General features: G+C 49.0%; 8 protein-coding genes across 8 annotated transcripts; 4 read left to right on the forward strand and 4 right to left on the reverse strand.

Moving 5' to 3' along the window:
• Nucleotides 1-301: 301 nt before the first annotated feature.
• BGZ61DRAFT_540352 (Alpha/Beta hydrolase protein) lies at nucleotides 302-1,915 on the forward strand (the record flags this gene model as incomplete). The annotated part of the gene is made up of 2 exons (XM_046254894.1): nucleotides 302-755; nucleotides 801-1,915. 2 exons carry the CDS (start codon nucleotides 302-304, stop codon nucleotides 1,913-1,915), a joined length of 1,569 nt encoding a protein of 522 aa, XP_046095541.1.
• A 2,027-nt stretch (nucleotides 1,916-3,942) lies between these two features.
• On the reverse strand, nucleotides 3,943-5,050 carry BGZ61DRAFT_523643 (major facilitator superfamily domain-containing protein). The gene is made up of 2 exons (XM_046252596.1): nucleotides 4,849-5,050; nucleotides 3,943-4,729 (listed from the first exon to the last, which is right to left on the reverse strand). Exons 1-2 carry the CDS (start codon nucleotides 4,858-4,860, stop codon nucleotides 4,229-4,231), a joined length of 513 nt encoding a protein of 170 aa, XP_046095542.1. The 5' UTR covers nucleotides 4,861-5,050; the 3' UTR covers nucleotides 3,943-4,228.
• Nucleotides 5,051-6,043: 993 nt separating this feature from the next.
• On the forward strand, nucleotides 6,044-8,397 carry BGZ61DRAFT_486024 (fungal-specific transcription factor domain-containing protein; the record flags this gene model as incomplete). The annotated part of the gene is made up of 2 exons (XM_046249794.1): nucleotides 6,044-6,463; nucleotides 6,523-8,397. 2 exons carry the CDS (start codon nucleotides 6,044-6,046, stop codon nucleotides 8,395-8,397), a joined length of 2,295 nt encoding a protein of 764 aa, XP_046095543.1.
• Nucleotides 8,398-8,853: 456 nt separating this feature from the next.
• On the reverse strand, nucleotides 8,854-10,030 carry BGZ61DRAFT_540355 (arginase family-domain-containing protein; the record flags this gene model as incomplete). The annotated part of the gene is made up of 3 exons (XM_046254895.1): nucleotides 8,854-8,933; nucleotides 9,009-9,586; nucleotides 9,642-10,030. The coding sequence occupies 3 exons, from the start codon at nucleotides 10,028-10,030 to the stop codon at nucleotides 8,854-8,856; spliced, it is 1,047 nt and encodes a 348-aa protein (XP_046095544.1).
• Nucleotides 10,031-10,494: 464 nt separating this feature from the next.
• BGZ61DRAFT_567206 (putative MATE efflux family protein subfamily) lies at nucleotides 10,495-12,052 on the forward strand (the record flags this gene model as incomplete). Its single annotated transcript, XM_046255957.1, has 3 exons — nucleotides 10,495-10,516; nucleotides 10,572-11,043; nucleotides 11,077-12,052. 3 exons carry the CDS (start codon nucleotides 10,495-10,497, stop codon nucleotides 12,050-12,052), a joined length of 1,470 nt encoding a protein of 489 aa, XP_046095545.1.
• A 480-nt stretch (nucleotides 12,053-12,532) lies between these two features.
• Nucleotides 12,533-15,571, reverse strand: BGZ61DRAFT_499887 (amino acid permease; the record flags this gene model as incomplete). Its single annotated transcript, XM_046251462.1, has 6 exons — nucleotides 12,533-13,355; nucleotides 13,420-13,588; nucleotides 13,635-13,910; nucleotides 13,965-14,041; nucleotides 14,092-14,264; nucleotides 15,512-15,571. The coding sequence occupies 6 exons, from the start codon at nucleotides 15,569-15,571 to the stop codon at nucleotides 12,533-12,535; spliced, it is 1,578 nt and encodes a 525-aa protein (XP_046095546.1).
• Nucleotides 15,572-16,824: 1,253 nt separating this feature from the next.
• Nucleotides 16,825-17,533, reverse strand: BGZ61DRAFT_486028 (uncharacterized protein; the record flags this gene model as incomplete). The annotated part of the gene is made up of 2 exons (XM_046249795.1): nucleotides 16,825-17,283; nucleotides 17,531-17,533. 2 exons carry the CDS (start codon nucleotides 17,531-17,533, stop codon nucleotides 16,825-16,827), a joined length of 462 nt encoding a protein of 153 aa, XP_046095547.1.
• Nucleotides 17,534-17,910: 377 nt separating this feature from the next.
• On the forward strand, nucleotides 17,911-19,493 carry BGZ61DRAFT_486029 (ornithine aminotransferase; the record flags this gene model as incomplete). The annotated part of the gene is made up of 5 exons (XM_046249796.1): nucleotides 17,911-18,057; nucleotides 18,121-18,229; nucleotides 18,286-18,549; nucleotides 18,597-18,750; nucleotides 18,815-19,493. The coding sequence occupies 5 exons, from the start codon at nucleotides 17,911-17,913 to the stop codon at nucleotides 19,491-19,493; spliced, it is 1,353 nt and encodes a 450-aa protein (XP_046095548.1).
• Between the last annotated feature and the right edge of the window lie 693 nt (nucleotides 19,494-20,186).

Below are 20,186 nucleotides of genomic sequence, written 5' to 3' on the forward strand. Positions count from 1 at the left end.
GAAAGAAGAATCATGGTGTATACATATTGTTCAATATGCAATCCACAATGGACCATGACGTCGTCAGCTCAATTGACAGCTTTATGCCAATATTTCCTCAGGTGATATTGGTGAACTAGCCGAGCACCCCAGACGACTCCCCACGAACCCGTCTCCACGTCCATGGAGCGGGAAATGAGCACTGATGCTTCGTATCCACCCTTTAGTCTTCAAAACGTCCCAAGCTTCTCCCCAGGAATCGATTCGAAGCAGCGGCTATTCTTCCTCACCTTCCGTGTCCAGTAATTGCACAGCAGCCATCATGTACCTGGTAAACCTTGCGGCGGTTGCCCTCTGCGCCAGTCTCGCGGCTGCAGCGCCGACGGGATGCAACACGGCCAAGTACGTCACCGTTGACACGTCCAACGGTCCCATTACTGGACATCTGGCCGACAACTCACAGTGTGTCGTCGAGTATCTGGGCATTCCCTATGCGAAGCCTCCGGTGGGCGATCTGCGCTTTGCGCCGCCCCAGAGCTTCACCTCCAGGGAGCCGTACGAGGCCAAGAGCTTCGGCTTCGACTGCCCGCTTTCTCCCAGCAAGGCCGTGGACTATCCGGGAAAGACGGCGCAGGCACAAGATATCATTTCGTACTTTGCCAGCGCCGCCGGTACTCCCCAGAGCGAGGACTGTCTCACTCTGAATATCTGGTCCAAGGCGACGCCCAACTCTGCCAAGGCCAACAAGCCTGTCTTGGTCTTCTTCTACGGCGGACGTAAGTTTAGCAGCCCATCTTAAAGAGCCTCATTGACAGATGTAGGATTCGCCATTGGTAACACCAACAGTCCTTTCTACAACGGCAAGTACTTTGCCGACGCTGAGGACATTGTCGTCGTTACCGTCAACTACCGAATCAACATCTTCGGCTTCCCCGGCGCCCCTGGCGAGACTGCCAACCTGGGTCTCCGCGACCAGAGAGCTGCTGTCCAGTGGGTTCGCGACAACATCTGGCGCTTCGGCGGCAACCCGGGCAAGATTACCATTGCTGGCCAGTCTTCTGGCGGTGTCGCCGTGGACTACTGGGCGTACGCCTACCAGAAGGACCCCATTGTCAGCGGCATCATTGCTCCCTCCGGTGATGCCTTCAGCTTCCCCGTGAACACTGCCAGCGTTCAGGAAAAGAACTGGAACGCAGTCGTCCTGGCCGTCGGCTGTACCGCTGCCTCCGACGTCATGGCCTGCATGCGCAAGGTCGACTGGGAGGTTATCAAGACGGCAGCTGCAGCCATCAGGCCTGCAAGCAGTTCCAGCGTTCTCCGATCCATTCCTCCTTTCTATCCCAAGCCCGACAACGAGACCGTCTTCTCCGACTACGTCAGCCTCACCAAGGCTGGCAAGTTCGCCAAGCTTCCTATTCTCTTCGGCCACAACAACAACGAAGATGGGTACTACCGCATTCCCGCATACGGAAACGGAGGAGTCGTGCCTACCGATGCCCAGGTCACATCATTCCTACTCGAGTCGTTCACCTGCCCAGTCTCTTACCAGGCCCAGGCACGCCGCAATAATGGCGTTGCTGCTTGGGCTTATCGTTACATGGCTGATTGGGACAACACCCGCCTGTTCCCTACCAGCGGTGCCTACCACGGCGTGGACTTGCACATGATCTTTGGCGCTTCCGGCGACGTCAGCGGCATTGCTCCTACCGCTGAGCAGAAGAAGCTCACTAAGATTATGCAAAATGCCTGGTATTCTTTCAGCGACAGCCCATCTAATGGCTTGTCAAAGCTCGGCTGGCCTCAGTTTAACGCCAAGGAAAAGTCCCTGATTTTGCTTGGCAACAACACCAAGGCGAGAGTGGACTTTGTGAAGCCGTCAGTGTACGATGCACCTTGTTCCACCATTACTATGGGTGCACTGGGAACATCCGTTTAGAGTAGTAATTGAAGCGTAGGCAGCTCCTAAGTTGTCTCTGCATAATCCCATCCTCTCTATCTCGCAGCTAACTAAGCCTGTCAGTAGCTCACAGCCGTGCACACTGACCGCCTTCCCAACCTGACCACCTTCTGTGCCGTTATCTGGCCCGTTCTACTTGAATTACTTGACCGTCTTCATTAAAATTGCCCAATCCCTACCAGGGTCGCTTAACCCTCTTGGGTGACACTCCTGACTCTCTCTGTTGATGTTCCTTGACCTCCTTCAGGGGCATTACCTGACCCCCTCTATTGGACGAGGCCTATTGAGGACATACAAATCCCATCTCAATTGCTAAGCTACTATCTCTTTTGGTCCTAGATGTGTTGCATCTAGCAGATGGAAATAATCATATGTGCGAGAAGCTCTTGCTATTCTCCCTATTCAAGACAGGGTCTTTGGGTTAGTCTTATGGATGAAGAACACCTCGGGCCGAGACGCTCCAGATGCTTCGTGGTCTTTGGCTTCAGCTAGATATTGGCTTGTTCGGCTAAAAGCCAGGTCTAGGATAAAACAGCTGATGTGGAAGGTGGTGATGGACGCCTATGATGAAGGAAGAAAGCTTCAGTGGTGTTATTCTGCAGAAACCCGATATCCCGATACATGTGACAGGATGGGGTACTGAATTTGTGTCTCTATTGTTTGCGCCTCTTTGATCTATCTGATGATATGGAGTAAAGCCGTAAAAAGAAAGATACAAAAATATACAAATCTCATAAATTAGCTTTTGAGACATAGACTACGACGGCTAGAGGCGCTTGATATTTCTTCTGTTAAGGCTCTGCTTTAATAAAGATTAGATATTCTTAGCTACTTAATTAATCACTTTTAACTAATTGAATCTGGTAACCTTTATTAATACTACTATATAGTATTACTTTAATAATAAAATATTTCTCAACTTTATTATTAATTTAATAGCTCTATTTTTATTAGCCTTTAAAATGCTCAGTTAATTCTATTATTTGTTTTTTTTTTAGCTTTACTTAATATCATTAGATAGATCAAAGCCATATATTAATCTCAAATAGTAAGAATAAATAATAAGTACTACACCCAGCACTAGAATAAACAGTAGCTGAATAATAAGGTTATTACCTACCGGTCTCTGCCTGAAGCTTCCATTCAACCCCTCTAACTTCAACCCTGCTATCTGCAGTCAACGACCTTGAGATAGTAACCTTATTCCGAGCTATAGGATATAAGGGAGACTGACCGTCTCCCATCGTCAAGAGACCAACTTCCCTTCTGATACTCATCCTATTACAACTAATTTTTAATATAGCGAATTTCACTTAAGCAGCTCTTTCCAGGAATAACCTATTATATCTATATTATAAATCCCAATTTTAATATAATCTTAGATTCTCTTAGAATCTAGAAGATAAATTAGAAAAAAAGAAGCTAAATTTTCTTTTAAGCTTTCTTAAGAAAGAAAATCTATTTAAGCTATTATTATACTATCTATAATATCTAAATAGAAGCTAATAGATTATATTAGCTATTTTTAGATATTATTTACTTCTTAATAATAAGATTAGGATTAATAGGTAAGAAAATTAAATTCTTATCTATAATCTTATTCTATATATCTAAATAGAAATAGCCGCACTTTACGACTTGGCTAAAAATATCAACAATCCCGATTTAAGGGGTCAAGTCTTCCTCTAGGATATCGGCCCAATACAACCCCTGGTTCGAGGAGTTGTTATGTTGCGTCGGGCTGGTACGGATGCTAGCCACCTAGGGTGGGATCTTGGGGCGTTAGGTCGGGTCGTGGGAATTGTCGGTGCATTCATCAAGGTTAGAATGGGTCGAAAAAGTTAGACAGGATTCCGGCAGAGAAGAAAAAAGCAGCTTGAAACCCAAACTTGGGCCCTGGCAACTGTGACATGCGCGCAACGAAAATGCAGTAAATTCAAACACTAGGTTCCCTCATCGAGGAGTTAATTCTATTATATATATTAACTATATTATTAATTCAAACGGTCGACTCTAAGCACGACCAGGGTCCTTCTGCGCTATTTTCATCGTACTGTCCTGAAACCCTGAAGATGGGCAGCGCCATGAGGCTCAAAGAATCACCGCAATAATCTCGCTGCTAGTCAAACGATAGGAAGTGTTCATGCTGCGATCAGAAGTATGTCGGGGCCCTCAAGGCCATTGCGACCATAAGCTCGCTCTAAAGCGGCTAGAATCAGGCGACTGTTGACGTGAATGTTTTCGAGCGCTCTCTTGTAGAGTCAAAGTGGTTCTGTTCCCTTGCCGACGAGGCTACTTTGGTATAGCCAGTAGAGCAGTCACGGCCACCGAGGCAAGGATAATGGAACCAAGCCAGAAATACCATCTCCAACTCAAAGATTGCAAGGAAATGCCACCAAAAAAGATGCCTGCAAAGAAACCGATCGGCGTAATAGCTCCATACATAGCAAAGATGAGATTTTTCCGAGGTCCTGGCCGGTAGATCTTGCCAAGAAGCATAAGTCCGCCAACGAGGAATACAGAGGAGCCAATGCCTGCAAGGGTACGGCATACTATTAGCAGGATGTAGTTTTTGCTGAAACCGGCAATCAGACACCAGATGGAAAACCAAATCAACCCAAAGTTGAAGGTGACGTAGCTGCCGTACATGCCGCTGAGCCGGCCGGCTGGTAGCAATAAAGAGCCCGTGACAAGCGAGAAAACGCTTGCTAGCCATATTCGGGCAGCCGGGGGAATATCGAGTTCAACGCCTAGCTCTGGGAGGATGATATGGAAGCCACCAACTAAGTGCTCCTACAGCAATGATATTAGGCCTTCGGTTCTAATATCCATTGAGACCAGAGCCCAGAGCTCAAGCAAATGAAATCTCGGGCAAGCGAGAACAATGCGTACGACACCCGTTCAAAACTTACCGTCATCAACATTGAGCTTAGGATTGCAAAGCAGAATCCAACCTCAGATCATTGTGAAATGAATATTATCGGTCGCTGACGGCCAAGTTTATCTAGGTCGAACTCATGTGTTCCGATGTTGGTGTCGAGGCCCCGCGGCGTGGTGTTTTGCGGCATTGCGAATGAAGCAACCGGATTCAATCGAGAAGAAGATGTGTATCTGGTATCAGCTAAAATAGAAAGTGAAAAGAAAGACAATAAGTTAAACCCTCAAATATTTGAGCCATGTTGGTAATTGCTGGCCCACTTTGCTTTCGCACTCGTGGGTTGATGACATGAGCTGCGGTAAAATGCCCTAAACAAGCTAGCCCCATATCCTCAGTCCACGTCTTCTTTCCCATGCGCCCCGGGAGGCTAGAGTGCAGGAATTTGCTCACTGAGGGATCATTTGAGCACTATTAGATAATGAAACAAGACTTTCGGCGTGACTGCCTAAGTTGTCAGATATAAAGGCTGATAAAAAACACCGCACTTAAAGAAGATCATTTTTGGTACAGTGGCCTAACGGTTGTCCGATATGAGTGAATTGAAAAAGGAATGATGACGATATAAGCGTAGGACTCTGCGAGTTATCACCATAAGCGAGATACGCAATAACATTAATATCAACTCCAAAATGCGCAAGTAGTTCATCCCTCTTACCCACGGCCCAAGTTTGGTTCCTTTGCGAATTCTGGGCCACAGTAGTCACGACGGTCGATCTCAAAGTCCACCCGGATATGTCTTATGTAGACTATCTCGATTCATCCGTCGATAGGTATTGGTTTGTTCCCAACCACCCCTGCACAAAGGCTCAGGCCACCATATTACCTTTGCTTGAATGGATCCCAGGATGAGTGGGATCCGCGGAACCCGAGGATTTACGGAATCAAAATGACTGAAGGAAAGTATGGCATCCCTTGGTTGTTGACTTGCCCTCGCTTTTGAAGGCATTGGCAGTTCTGCGAGGAAGTATTCGTTAGCACTCTATATTTTCATCTGGTCATGGAAGCACATGGGTTTGACGACAGTGACTCAAATTGCAATCGACTTCGTTGCCTAACATAGTCAAGCTAGTGAGTTCCTATATCTTCCGACAGTCTCGATTCTACATGCAGTGCCCGAACCGCACTCAGCTTCGGAATGACAGCAGTACACCTCCCTGTTTGGTGATGACATGGCCTACCAGTTGAGAAGTGTGGTACACCGTACAGAGTGGTGGTACCAGCTGGGACGCCGTCCGGCTAATCGTCAGCCCGAACCCCGATCACTCGGCACTACCGCAGAAAAGTACATCCGGGGCCGCGTGGCAATTGCTTGGTCAATCATCAAACATCAACTCACCTCAACCTCGACAACACCAGCAGGGCGATGGGAATCTTTCGGCGACATTCGAACTTGGACGTCTAACAAAGCCTTGAACGTGCGGGAATTCGGAAGCAGAGGTGGAATACCACTTAAAACACGCCCGCCCGACAGTCGGGGTCGTCTGAACGACCTTCCATCACTATATCCATCGACTGATGGCATGCTCAAGCTACGAGCACATTCCAGAAACCGGGGTCCTTGCAAGGCCTGTCAGGCATCGAAGCGGAAGGTAATTGAGGACTCTCACACAAGTTTATGTTGGAAAAGTCCACTCACGACACCCCATAGTGCGATCAGGCAAAGCCGCAGTGTTCGCGCTGCCGCAAAAAGAATCTAGACTGCGAGCCTTCGCTTCAGGCCAGATGGAGAGTTCAGACTCTTCATAACTCATATGATCGAGAAACCTCATCTCAAACGACGCCAAAGACCATAGGCCGTGTCAGTGAGACCCGCTTAGTGCAGGAGGGTCCTCAACAAGCTGACCTCATCGATCACACGTCGGCAAGTGCATTCAATCAAGATGCGGGCAATGTCGAATGTACTGCGCACATAGAAGATGCCCTTGCCTCGTTCAATCCCCTCGAATTTCCCTTCAGCGACTTAGATACAAGCGGCTCGCAGCCCATGGACTCTTTCTCGTGGACTAACTTGGGCTCGGAGGGCTTATCACCGCTTCTTCTCTCGGTCCCTTCCTTCTCTCAGTCGTCTTTCGGCGTATTTTCACATGAATTCTTAAATACTCCCCCCCGCCTACAAGTGAGAGATTCCCCCTGGAGAAGCACAGACTCCACTCTGCCGAATGGAACCGCGGTAGAAATTACGAATACTACCCAAGGACTTAGTGACTCTACTCGTCTAATATCCGACGCCTTGAGCGCCACCATCGAGGACATCCTTAATCCTGGAGGCCTGACTGAACCGAGTCTCTCGGAACACAGAAGCTACTTTATTTCCTTGTGGCAGTCATTTGTTGAGCAAATCGCGCCTTTTCTGACACCATTCGGGAGCCGCACAGATAACCCATTCCTCAAGTACCTGGTGCCACAAGCGGAAAAGAGCTCGGAGCTTTTGATTGCTGTTCTACGTTTGGCTCAGATCATTGTCAGACGCGGCCGCAAAGGTCCAACTGGCCCAGATGGCTGCTTCCTGGAGGGGAGAGCCAACGATATTCAGCAAGTCATGGAACACGCCAATGCTCTCGCGCCAAATATCTTGGGAGGGGAGCCTGAGGGTCGGACCTCGCAGACGCTTCTGACCTTATCAACCCTGTTAGTCCTCTGCATGGGCTTCGTTGCTACTCAAGACGCCGCCAAACTTGTCTATCACTTGGAGTACGCCGCCATAATTTGCCAGGACTTATTCAAGACACTTGCGGAAGACGAAAGATTTTTATACCTGGCCAAGTTGCTGGGGTTCATCCAGAACACGTTGCTATTTAGCACTCATTCCAACAGCATCACCACTCCGGACTACCTCAGCGTAGCCTTGGAGTTTCACGACCAGACACAGAGCAATGCCTTCCGTGAGCTGAACGGAAACTTGCCAGACTGTGTCCACTTCCGAGACTTGGACATGTTCTCCGGTATGTCGACCTCAATGGCAAGCATCGTTTATACACTAGGAAGGCTTGTCAAGACAAAGAATGCAGGCCTACATGGGACTTATATATCCCATGTGGAATGTATCAGATCTTTTGAATCCGACGTGGATGGGTTGGAGGCACGTCTCAGACGGCACATGGCTTTGATGACCAAACACCGAGAACAACACCCAGCAAGCACGTATGACGTTTCGGTGATGCGGTTTTTAGACTTATTTAACGAAGCAGTACTTTGGAGTGCCTGGACCATCTTCTTGACCGATCTCAAAAATCGATCGTCAGCCAGCGATGCCGACACGCATGATGCTGTAGAACACATCCTCGACGCCTGCGCAGAAGTGCCGGAAGAAAGCGTGACCGCGCAATTGTTCCTTTTCCCTCTGATGATTGGTGGCATACGGGCGACTAAAAAGGTCTACCGTGAGTTCGTTTTGAACAGGATGGCAAAGTTGGATAATATCGGCTTGACAGACACAAAGACTTTGTGCGAAGAACTCAAGTATTGGTGGTCCGCCGAGCGGTCCATGGGTGGTCCGACGGAGCTATCCAAGTTTGTCTTTTAGAAGGTTGTTCTTAGTTCAATGGTACTAAACCATAGGGACTTGGTGACGGCGATGTGGTGCTGGTTTCGCTTCATTTGGCCTTTGTGTTGTTTGCTAAGAAGCCTGCATCAAGGTTGATGGGCAGTTTTAAATGAATAAACTTAACATCTTGACCTGCGACGCTAGTTAAAAGATATTGCACGAGTTTAAACACAGGCATGTCTATGTGAGAAGACGCCCGAGGCCCAATAAGGCCGCCCAGCCCTTGCCTCTGTTCCACCCCTGCTTCTCAATCGAGCTCGGTGAAAAAAAGGCTTTGCATCCACACGTTCATTCGAGAAAAACGGGAACTCTTATCATCCACTGGAGGATTTCGTAAATGATCTCCGAGACGACAATGCCGGTGGTCTCTGCAGTATTATCGTAAGCAGGAGTGAACTCGACAACGTCGGAGCCTACAATCTTGACTCCCGCTTTTTAAAGACCGTCAAAGATCCGCAGTAGTTCTCTCGATGTCCAGCCGCCTGGTTCAATGGTTCCGGTAGCAGGAGTGAAGGCTGTATTTTATGACGGTGGTTAGTGAATATCACCCACCACGCTGTTGTTCCGTTGCATGAGTGGTTCTCACGTACCTGGGTCCAAAACATCAATATCAATACTCAAGTACACGTATTCGTCGCCGACTGTGTCCACAATTCGGTCGACTACGTTTTCCACACCCATTTCGTCCAGTTCTCGCGCACGGATGTATGAGAAGCCACATCGAGCATCGTTCTCAAGATCGTACCTGTCGTCAAAGAGCATGGAACGTGAGCCGAGATGCATGTTGGAAGTTCTGGACAGCAAATCCTCCTCGTGGAGGATATGGAACATGGAGCCGTGTGTGACTTGGGAGTATTTAGTCAGCCCGCCACCGAGTTGCTTGGGATCCCATGAATCCAGATGTGAGTCGAAGTGCAGAACAGCAACGCGACCCCAGGTCTTGTACAAGGAGCGGATTGCTGGAAGACTGATTGTGTGGTCGCCGCCAATGCCGATGATTCGAGGAACGTTGCCTTTGGCGGTGTTGTGAACCGTTCTTGCGCCGATGGCCTCCCAACCTTTCTGAAGCTCGTGAATGGCTTGAAGTTTGTCGAAGGGTGTATTGCTGATATCTCCACAGTCCACCACCCTGGCCCAGTCTCGAAACGGGTTGACACCATGATCCATGCTGTGTCGTTATCAGTTCGGAAGCGCTGCGACGGAGTCGTAGGGAGATGGTATACCTGTAGCCCATTGAAGGGGACAACCTTCTCGAGCCCATCCTTGCTGCAGCAGGGCCGAATCGGGCACCAGGACGGTACGTCACGCCCAGATCGAAGGGAGCGCCGACGATGGCGATGTCGAAAGTGCCATCGGTAGAGGCAGAGAAACAATTGGTGTTGTTGAGGTGGGCAAAATAGGCAATACCCTGGAAGGGGATGTCGTCTTGGAAGTCATCATACACATGTTGCACGGGTTCGTCAACGGAGGCTAAAAGGGCTGATTGGTGGTGGAAGATGGAAGTCTGAATGAAGTTGGAGGGTTGTTGTTGCATCGGCTTCTGGATAGAGTGGCCAGAAGCCAAACTCAGCGAGAGGACCACAGCAAGGCACGTTGCAGCAGAGATGGACATTTTCTTCTTCTTTGGTTTTGGGGACGTTGGAGAGATAGAATGGAAGTGCTGAATAAAAGGTCGAGATGTTGCTGGTGATCTAATAGCGGAAACGCTTGTGAGGGCCGTCTTATTGCCGGGGGGTAAATAGCGCGCTACTGAGAGCAGTTCTGGACGGCGGATAGGCTACCGGAAGAGGCTTAGTGTAGTCCGAACCAAGCAACAACTGCGGTAACATGTTCACAGCTATGTGAGTTAGGGATGCTTCGGACCGTTCAAGTCACAAGCACGATGCGGTGAAACAAGGACGGCGGCTAGAGTTCCAAATCGGGTCGCATTACTACCGCTCCCTTTCATTACATCAAACCCAGCCTACTGAAGCATCCATCAATATCCACTCGTTGGATCGATTAAAACCCGAACGCAGTCTTCGAAAGGGATATGGCCAGATCAACCCTAAACTCTTCCGATTCTCGAGCTCAGCCATGCACGGGCCGAGTCCTTCCTGTACACCCAGTCCCCCCTGGAATCTCATATCATCTTCCACTGACCGCAAACGCAGTTGGAGAGGTCTCCCACAATGAGCATCATGTGGATGAGACTACAAGCCTCTTGCACCAAGTTGAGGATTCCCGATCGGGCAAATTAGACACCCTTTCTACCACACTTGGCCTGAGATTAAAGTTGTTCGCTCGCGAATGCTTGATACTCGCCCAAACGTCATTGCCCATCATCACATCCTATATTCTCCAGAACTCTCTGCAGACTATATCCATCATCGTCGTGGGCAGATTGAGACCTGATGATCTATCAGTCGCCGCTTTCGCCTACATGTTTGGTACCTGCTCCGGCTGGTTGATCGGTATGGGTGGCTCCACGGCCTTGGACACGCTCGCTTCAACAGCCTTCGCCGGAAGCGACAACAAACATCAGACTGGTATCCTCTTACAGAGGGCATTCATCGTCCTGACGATGCTCTACCTTCCGGTGTGTGTGCTATGGGTCTTTTCGGAGCCCGTCTTCGTACTGCTGGGGTAGGACGCCGACCTTTCACGCGATACAGCGAGCTTCCTGGTCTGTCTCATTCCAGGCGGCCTGGGCTATATATATTTCGAAGTCATGAAGAAGTACCTTCAGGCCCAAGGCATTGTGCGGCCCGCAACCTATGTGATGCTGGTTGTGTCCCCTCTCAGCGCCTTTCTAAATTACCTCTTGGTCAACACATCTCAGTTTGGGCTACTCGGGGCGCCACTCGCTACAGGCATCTGTTACTGGCTATCATTCTCTGGCCTAATCCTCTACGTGAAATTTGTTGCCGGTAGCCAATGCTGGGGCGGCTGGAACAAGTCATGTCTGAAGCACTTGGGTGTCTTTACCCGAATCGCTATCCTCGGCATCATCCAGCTTGGCACCGAGTTCTGGGCTTTCGAGATTGTGGCTTTGATTGCTGGACGCCTGGGAAAGTTGCCGTTGTCTGGACAGAGCGTGCTCATGACAGCTGATCAAGTCCTCGTCACGATCCCCTTCGGTATTGGAGTGGCCAGTAGTGTCAGGGTGGGTGGCGCGCTCGGCTCGAGGGACATCAAGGGGGCCAAGAGAACAGCACATACAGCTGCCATCCTGAGCGTCTTGGTCGCAAGTATTGTCTCCCTGGTCTTGATTCTGACAAGAGATCATTTTGCCAAACTGTTTACGAGGGACCTCGAGGTGGTGCGCTATGTGGCTGAAGTGATGCCATGGATTGCGCTGTTCCAAATTGCGGATGCAGTGAACGGAAGCTGCGGTGGCGCCCTTCGAGGAGTGGGCAAGCAGCACATTGGAGCCGTCGCAAACATCACAAGTTACTACGTAATCGCGCTTCCTTTGGGCTCTTGGCTGGCTTTCCGGGGCTGGGAACTCTCGGGCCTTTGGATTGGACAATGCATCGGGATGGTATTAGTAGGATCTATGGAGCTGTGTTTTGTTCTATGCATCAACTGGGAGAAGGAAATCGGTCATGCCTTGAAGAGAATCCAGGAGGATGAGGTTGCACAGGTGGCTTGATCGATGTATATTTATATGTGCCTCTCATCTATTCGTAACATATCTTGTGCTGATAACAGATGAGTTAGCAAATACGGAAAGTATGTTATACTTAACCATTAAAGATAACAGACATTTACAGCAATAGAAAGTTGAGCACTTAGTCAGCCTCGTCCAGGTTACGATCACCAAACTAGCACCTCCAAATCCGACCATGGCGCATCCTAGCTACAAGCTGTTGAATTTAGAACCAGCCAAATGAAATCGTACTCATTGTTTTCTGTTCCCACCTTGTGTTGATTTATATGGTAGAATAAAACAGGTCCAAACACTACGTCAAATATTCAATACACCCCTGATACTGAAGAGATGTGAATGCAGGCAATGCGGTTCACATTTGCGTAGTGACTAACACGTATGTGTCGCTTTAAAGTGAACGGCAAAACCAGATAGAATATACATAGCAGCTAACCTAAACCTAATAATGCATTCTTGTCCTAGCTAGCCTCTAATTTGACCTCTGCTCACTCCGACAGCTGGGATAATCGACAAATCTGACATGGGAACATCAAATTTAGCTCTTCCAAATAACCAGTAATATGAAGCACCAAAAAGCAACCACCCAGCCAAAACGACAGTTGAGTAGTTCATTGTTTGAGGTGTAACCGGTATCGTCGTCGGAAACGTGCTGAAAATGATGACAAGAATGATCCAGGCAATAGAAACGACATTCATTGATACACCCAGCCAATCAGGAAGCTTGAAGTACCTGTAGGCTTTCTTTGTCGCGGGCCGACGTCCATAGACAAGCATGTATACAATGGGCAAGAGGTAAGAGATGTACATGCCAATAATAGCCATAGAGAGTGTTGCATTGAAAGCAGTAGGACTGCCAAGATAGATGAATCCCATGGCGGCTTGCAATGCTGTCGTGACGAACACTGCATTGGCAGGAACCTTGAGTCTTTTATCAACCTTGCTGAGTTGTTTATGGAAAGGTGTTGCTTTATCACGAGCGAAAGCCCATAACGTCCGTGAAGTCGATGTGAGGCCGGCGACACTAGCAGCAGCGGCGATAATAGGTACCGTTAACGATAGGACGGTGGTCCCGGCTTGGGAATTGGTTGCTTGAAGATAGATATCCATGAAAGGAAAACCAGTTGGCGTTGCCAGTAGAGACTCAAGTGATCCAGTCGAGTATAAGAGAGTGATGCAGTATACCAAGCCCATTAACCCGTTAGTCACGACGGTGCCTATCATGGCCAGAGGCACGTTGCGACTAGCAGATGGCAGCTCTTCGGCCAAGTGACAGGCTGCGTCATAGCTATGCAATGTCAATATGCTTCATAAACAGACTGGATTCGTAGGGGACATTCACCGAGACTTACCCAAGGAACGGATAGACTGCGCTTAACAAGCCCACCAGCCACGATACCGCATCATTGCTCCAGCCGCTACTATTTTCCGACTCAACAAAGACGAATGATGAAGGGTTCTTATCCGACATGACCAAGATGGTGATGACAGTACCCATGAGCCCCGCTACGTGGATGACCCCTAGCATGTGTCAGCTTGTTACTGAGTGGAAGCACAAAAGACTAACCAGCCGCCATATTTGTATGAGGAAGCAGCTTGATACCCCATACATTCGCAACGCAAGAGTATGCCAAGATTGCCCAGTAAAGAAGCATACCATGCCAACGGGTCGGCTCGTACTGGCTTCGGTTCATGATGATCAATCCTTGAACCTCAAGTCCGGCGGCGAAGGCGGCAGAGGCAGAGAAGACGAGTTGCCCGCCAATGGAGACCCATCCTGTCGCAAATGCTGGTCCAGATTTCCTCGAAGCCGAGCTGAGAGCGGCCACCCAGTAGTATTGTCCTGGCAAACATTGTTTTAGACGAGGTGGATGCAGGGCGAAGATGGAATGCTCACCTCCGGCTGTTGGATATATGGATGCAATTTCAGCTAGGGAAAGGGTGATGCACACCGTACACAAGAAGCACATCACGCTGCATACGAGTTAGCATAAAAGCCTGGCTGGGAAGACGAGAGACGGTACTAATTGTAAAATAGACATGGCGGTCCGCCATTAGTCAACGCAGTAGTAATGACGGTTGCTAGAGCCTCCCAACTTGCCATGAGACACGAGCAGAGGGCGGCGAGTGTGAATACAGAGAACTCTCGCCGGAGTTCCTGCTCGTGACCAAGGTTTGCAAGTACTTCTTCATCCGCCTTGCAGGCATCATTCTCCTTGTGAAGAACATGCTCAGGTGTAGGACGATGGTTGGCATCTTTTGTGTCCATATTGATTTGTTTCGAAACACGGTGTCTCGAGAGAGCTGTTCAAGCGATAGTTGATGGCTAAGGGAAGACGGATTATGAAAACAACAAGTCAGCTATTTATTCCCGATAAAACGGAACAATGCTGCTTGGTCTGCATCGGCACCGGATTGATTGATGAAGTCGGATGCGTCGCCACATATACCAACGTGGGGAACGATAACGTCGACGGAGAGTATCTCGTCACTGTGTTGTCACAATCCATTCCCAAGCCGTTCCCTTCCCTGCATCTCAATATCTTTGAAGCGGACCGAGAGCGACGTTATCGCCTAGCGGTTATACTACGCTTCGGGGTCTAGCGCGGGCGCCATCATCTGGCCACTCTGAAGGTGACTGTCCAACTGTTACGTACACTGATATTTCTCATGTTCACACAGAAAGATAAGCCCTCCTCTTTTCCCCAGAGACCAATGAGTGTGAAAGTCCTCTGGTCGAGGTTGGTTCGATGGCGTACAAACTAAAGACCAACCCCAGTCCCACACGCTCTGTCGTTAAGAGTCTTCTCGATCACACACATATCCGCTAACTGACTGCTAGCGGGGTTGTTCAGTCGGGTCGCGGACCTCGGACCGAAATGTGAACCATGGGCCACATGGTTCCACATCCCGGCCGTGTTTTGAGCAACGCTCTCACATCGTTCGGACCGGCCTGAGTTAGCATTTTGCAAGACCCTGGGGTTTTTTCCCCCAGGTGACGCTGGTATTGTCAAATAAAATAGCTCGGTTACATCACGTCTCGTATGAAAAGATAAACTGGCTTCTAGCCACGAGCCAAGAGATACGCGCCCATGGTCCAAGCCCCAAACGGTCATGAGGCGGCATCTGCTCCTGTTAGCGATGCCAACTCAGCTGCCTCGAGCAACTGCCATCTCCCCGCCAGATTCCATGCGGCCTCGGTCCAAAGTCCAGGCTGTGTCACTCGGTCGAGGAGAGTGTCGAAACGGAACCTACGAAGGGCAATCCGAGCCTGTCTCGCGTGTAGGGCTCACAAGGTTAGGTGCGACGTTACTCAAAGGTCGCCATGTGGAAATTGCCGATGGAGCAATTATTCCTGCATCGTGAGGGGTCGTCGTGGTGAGAACAAGTACGAATTCCCTTCCCATTCCCGCCTTGGCCGTCCGATGATTTGGCATGTGCTACGCTTCCTAACGTATCACCTCTGAACAAATGGTCGATGGTTTTTTTTTCATTTTCCCTCATTACTCACCCTCTTCGAAACACAACCAAAAACGCAATGCCTCTGACAAATCGCCCAGTGACTGGCAACATCAATACCACCTCGGAGACGACGCCTTGGTAGGAGTGGCTATCTCTTGGCGCCAGGCCGAGAGAGCAGAGGACACCCATGAATCCAGGCCTAAGCTCAGAAATACAACAACACGATGACCAGGAGCTTATAAAAGCAAGTAAGTTGAGTCCCAGTGCCAGACCTTGCCGCTGCTAAGGCCGCATGAGACTGCTATGACTTTGTGCCTAACGAACTTGCTCCCGGTAGCTAGGCAACCTTATACACTTGCTTTTGGGAAAGAAAAAAAGCCAGAGGCTCCCGTCGTCTTTTAGAAATCAGCCAGCCGTAGACTCATCGAAGCTGGAGCAACAAACACGACCATGTCTAGATCCACAAGAAGCCTCCTTTTCTTCATTCTTACCGAGATTTATCTCGCATCTTAACGACTTCTTTGGTAGTACCGTGGATAGTTTCCCCTCGGCGTCGAATCCAACAATAAGTAAAAGCTTGGGCTTGGCTTGTTTTGATCAGAAGCTTCTCGAGTGGTACGATACCGTGTCACATTGCGCTAGGTACCGTCCTATCTCATGCGATGACATTGATACGGACGGAAACGCAACAGCCGCTCTGAATCGTTCTTTTCTACATATGATCTATAACATGGCAATGCTTAGTCTGCATCGATCGAGGTTCACGTCATTACTGAACGATCCGAAAGCATCTTTCTTCGAGAAAGAGTTGTCGGAACTTCTCATGAACCACGCGGCGGAGCGCATTTCAGACATTGTAGGAAATATCAATGAATTTGGTCTTGGAGATTGCGAATCATTGAGTCAATGCATGAGGTGTGCGCTGCTGCTGACTTAGGGAGGGTCGCCATGGATATGTCGCTTGAAGACTTACCCGATCATGCATATTCTAGCTCAGTCGATATAACGTGCCTGATTGGAGGCTCTGCTTCGTGGGATGATTATGGGCTGTCAGATGAGATGCTTACAAGTGACTTCAAGGACGAATAAGCACCTTCTCCAGAAAGAAGCGAGGACAGCGGCCAAACACCTCTCTCGGTCGAGTTTTCACTGCTAGGAGACCGGCTAGAATACTCAATGGAAGGGGTCGAGATTTTTGAGGGTCTCATAGTCTAAATTGTCAATTCAACAGCAAACCATCAACATACTCTTGATCCCCAAACCATTATTATGCATTTTGCTAGAGTTATAATAACCTATGTGATTCGACATAGGACCTGACTCTCGTCCACTGCATCCTCTGCCTTCCATTCCGTCTCGAAACGACTCTCCTTGGTTGTCTTCAAGCTCACCTTCATCCCCATACTCTCTATCACCATAACCAAGTCCCCAGGCTTTACTTCCACAGCACGTGCCTTCTGGATGGAGAGTACCTTGCACGGCATCGATGGCACCAGGTCCTGTTGCGGCACACTTTGGGCTTCAATTATCGTTCGACAGCCTTCGATGTAAGAGAGAAGGCTGTCCCTTTGGAATTGGATCGAAGTTCCCAAGTGAGAAAAATGGCAAATGATGACTTTCGGTCGATTGAGCAAATCTTGCCCAGCACTAGGGGTGACATAATGCGCCACGATCTTGGAACCACCAATAGACACCTCCAAGGATCTTGGCTCCAGAGTATCAAGCTCGAGCTTCTTATGACGGTCGGGTCTAACCTACGGGTATAGGGTGTAGTAGAAACCTCCAACTTCTACTACCCTTCAAGCGCCAGCGATCCAATCCGGATGTTTGCAGCAGGTGCCCGCCACCACCTTGCTTAATACTACGAATTGTGATTTATCAAATTTGAGATACTGTATTAGAATCTTATCTAAGGTGCGACTCTTCCGCACGCTCCGCCCTCGCTAGCTCCATTCGGTAGCTTTACCGCAAGCTTAAGCCCCCGAATTTGATTCTCTGTACCATGCAGCTGCAGTTGGCATGACCCTTGCGTTATGTACTAACTTCATCTAGTAAACTTTACCGCACTTAATGTGATTTCGTCTCATGGTGTACCATGAAATGTAAACCGCTCGTGCTCTCCTCCTTTACTGGCTTGAGTCGACGTTAACTTCACTACCCTTTTAGGTAAGTTTGAGAGATTGACGAAGTCCCATTTCCTATCAAGTCGAATTACACAAAACTTATGGGATGATTTGCCTGTCTCGGGCCCCGAACTATTATGGGGCAATCTAGGAAGACATTTTACTATATAACAGGCCCCTGAACACTTGTGAGCCATGAAGCCTCTTGTTCCATCGATATTGAAAGTTATCCTGCATTCCTGCACCTATACCACCATTATGGCTCCCAATGATTTGACATCTAAGCGCTCCTTGCCGCTGCCTGAGTCAGCTCGCACCTTGGACCAACTCAACAAACGGTACAGTGTCGGCGGCATCAACTCTTTGCCGGTTTACTTGGCCTCTGGCGAGGGGTCTCGCCTGAAGGTAGATCATACCGCCACCCTTTCCTATGGTTCGAGGCGCTAACGACAGATAATCGCACAATAGGACACTGATGGCCGTGAGCTCATTGACTTCATCTGCGGATTCAGTGCTAGCAACCTGGGACAGCGCCATCCGCGTATCCTCGAGGCGCAAATCAACACAGCTAAGCAGAGTGAGCGGACAGTGATACCATGTGAGACAGAGCCCTCACTAACTACCCACCTCTAGTCACGCTCGCCAACATTGCTGGCCAGGCTGCGGGTTGGCCAATCTTAGCAAAGCAGCTCTGTGAAAAGTTTGGTTACGACAGAGTCACAGCTATGACGACCGGCTCGGAGGCTACTGACACGGCTTGCAAGCTGGCTCGTGGCTGGGGAGTAAGCGTAAAGAAGATCGATCCTAGTAATGTCCTTGTTCTTGGAACATCGGAGAACTACCATGGCACGCTTTCTGGCGTCTGGCCACTGATGGAGCCTGAGGCAGGCTGGGAAGGTTAGCTTCTTCATCGAGTATCCTCCATGCTGAGCTAATCTATGCAGAGTTTGCCACCTTCAGCAAGAACATGACCAACATAAATCCCAAGACTGGCAAGGTACTTCGCTACCTGCACGCTGAGGACTACGCCGAGGTTTTTGAGCAGATGCATGAGCGTATTGCCGCTGTCATTATGGAGCCACTCCACGGTCTTGCACGGTAAGACTACCGGCCTATTCTCCGCCCAGAGCGAATAATCAGAGGTGCTAACGATGAAGGATAGGTCGATGGATGAGGAGATCAGCTTCTGCATTAAGGTGCGCAAGCTGTGTAAAGAATACAACATTCTCTTTATTGCTGATGAGGTCCGGATGGGCTCATGCAAGACTGGCAAGTTCCTCAGCTCGGACTGGATGGGCCCTGAAAACAAGCCAGACATGGTGACATTAGGGAAGTCAATTTCTGGCGGCGCCTATCCGACGTCGTACGTGCTTGGGCCCAACGAAGTCATGAGCAAAATGAAGCCATACCATTCCGTCAGCACCTTCTCCATGTCGGCCATGGCCGTCGCGGCCGTCCAGGCTGCACTGCGTGTGTATGAGGAAGAGAATCTACAACAACGGGCTCGGGACATTCAGCAAAAGTGGGTTACGGAGACGTCTACCTGGAACTTTCCGTATCTGAGATACGCTCCTGGCTTCGGCGCCGACTTGAACCTGCTCCTGGACGAGGAGTATCAGCGTCGCCCTGAGAACATCTCGCCTCGTCGGCTGTCGTTGCTTTGCGTGAGTAAAGGATTGCTTGTTTTCCCTGGACCCCACGGCCGGGTGCGACTGGGTGTGGCTCTGACGATCAGCGATGAAGCTCTCCTCAAGGGGTTTGAGATCCTAAGGGAGGCGCTGGAAGAGCTACCTCTGTATGGAGATATTGAGGGGTCTGAGGAGACAGCTGGGGCATTTTAGTTGGATGGATCGGGTACTGCTGGAGTTTAGTTTGTATTTTATTATACTTTCCTCAACTCCCTCGATGAGGGAACCTAGTGTTTGAATTTACTGCATTTTCGTTGCGCGCACGTCACAGTTGCCAGGGCCCAAGTTTGGGTTTCAAGCTGCTTTTTTCTTCTCTGCCGGAATCCTGTCTAACTTTTTCCACCTGTAGCCAGTCTAACCTTGATGAATGCACTGAAAACTCCCACGACCCGACCTAACGCCTTAAGATCCCCAACGCCCATGATGACCCGTTTTCATTCGAATCCCCCCTCTAGCCAGCACCCTAGGTGGCTAGTATCCGTACCAGCCCGACGCAACACAATAACTCCTGGAACTAGGGGTTATATTTATCCCGGCCGATTTCTTTCATAAAGTCTTGGCCCCTGTTGTTATTATTATTTTCGATATTATCAGCTAAGTCGTAGAGGGCGGCCTTCTCTATCTGAATATATATAATATCTATACCGATAACTTAATTTTCCTATAAATTAACTCTATTTTAATTATTAAGAAATAGACTATATCTAAAAATAGCTAATATAATCTTCTAGTTTTTATCTAGGCCTTCTAGATAGTATAGTAATATACTTAATAGGTTATTTTCTTAAAGGAATTTTATAAAGATATTTAGCTTATCTTTTTTTCTTTTATTTTAAAGATTCTAAT

Source organism: Ilyonectria robusta, assembly GCF_021365365.1.
Source record: "Ilyonectria robusta strain PMI_751 chromosome Unknown BGZ61scaffold_42, whole genome shotgun sequence".
NCBI classification, from domain to species: domain Eukaryota; kingdom Fungi; phylum Ascomycota; class Sordariomycetes; order Hypocreales; family Nectriaceae; genus Ilyonectria; species Ilyonectria robusta.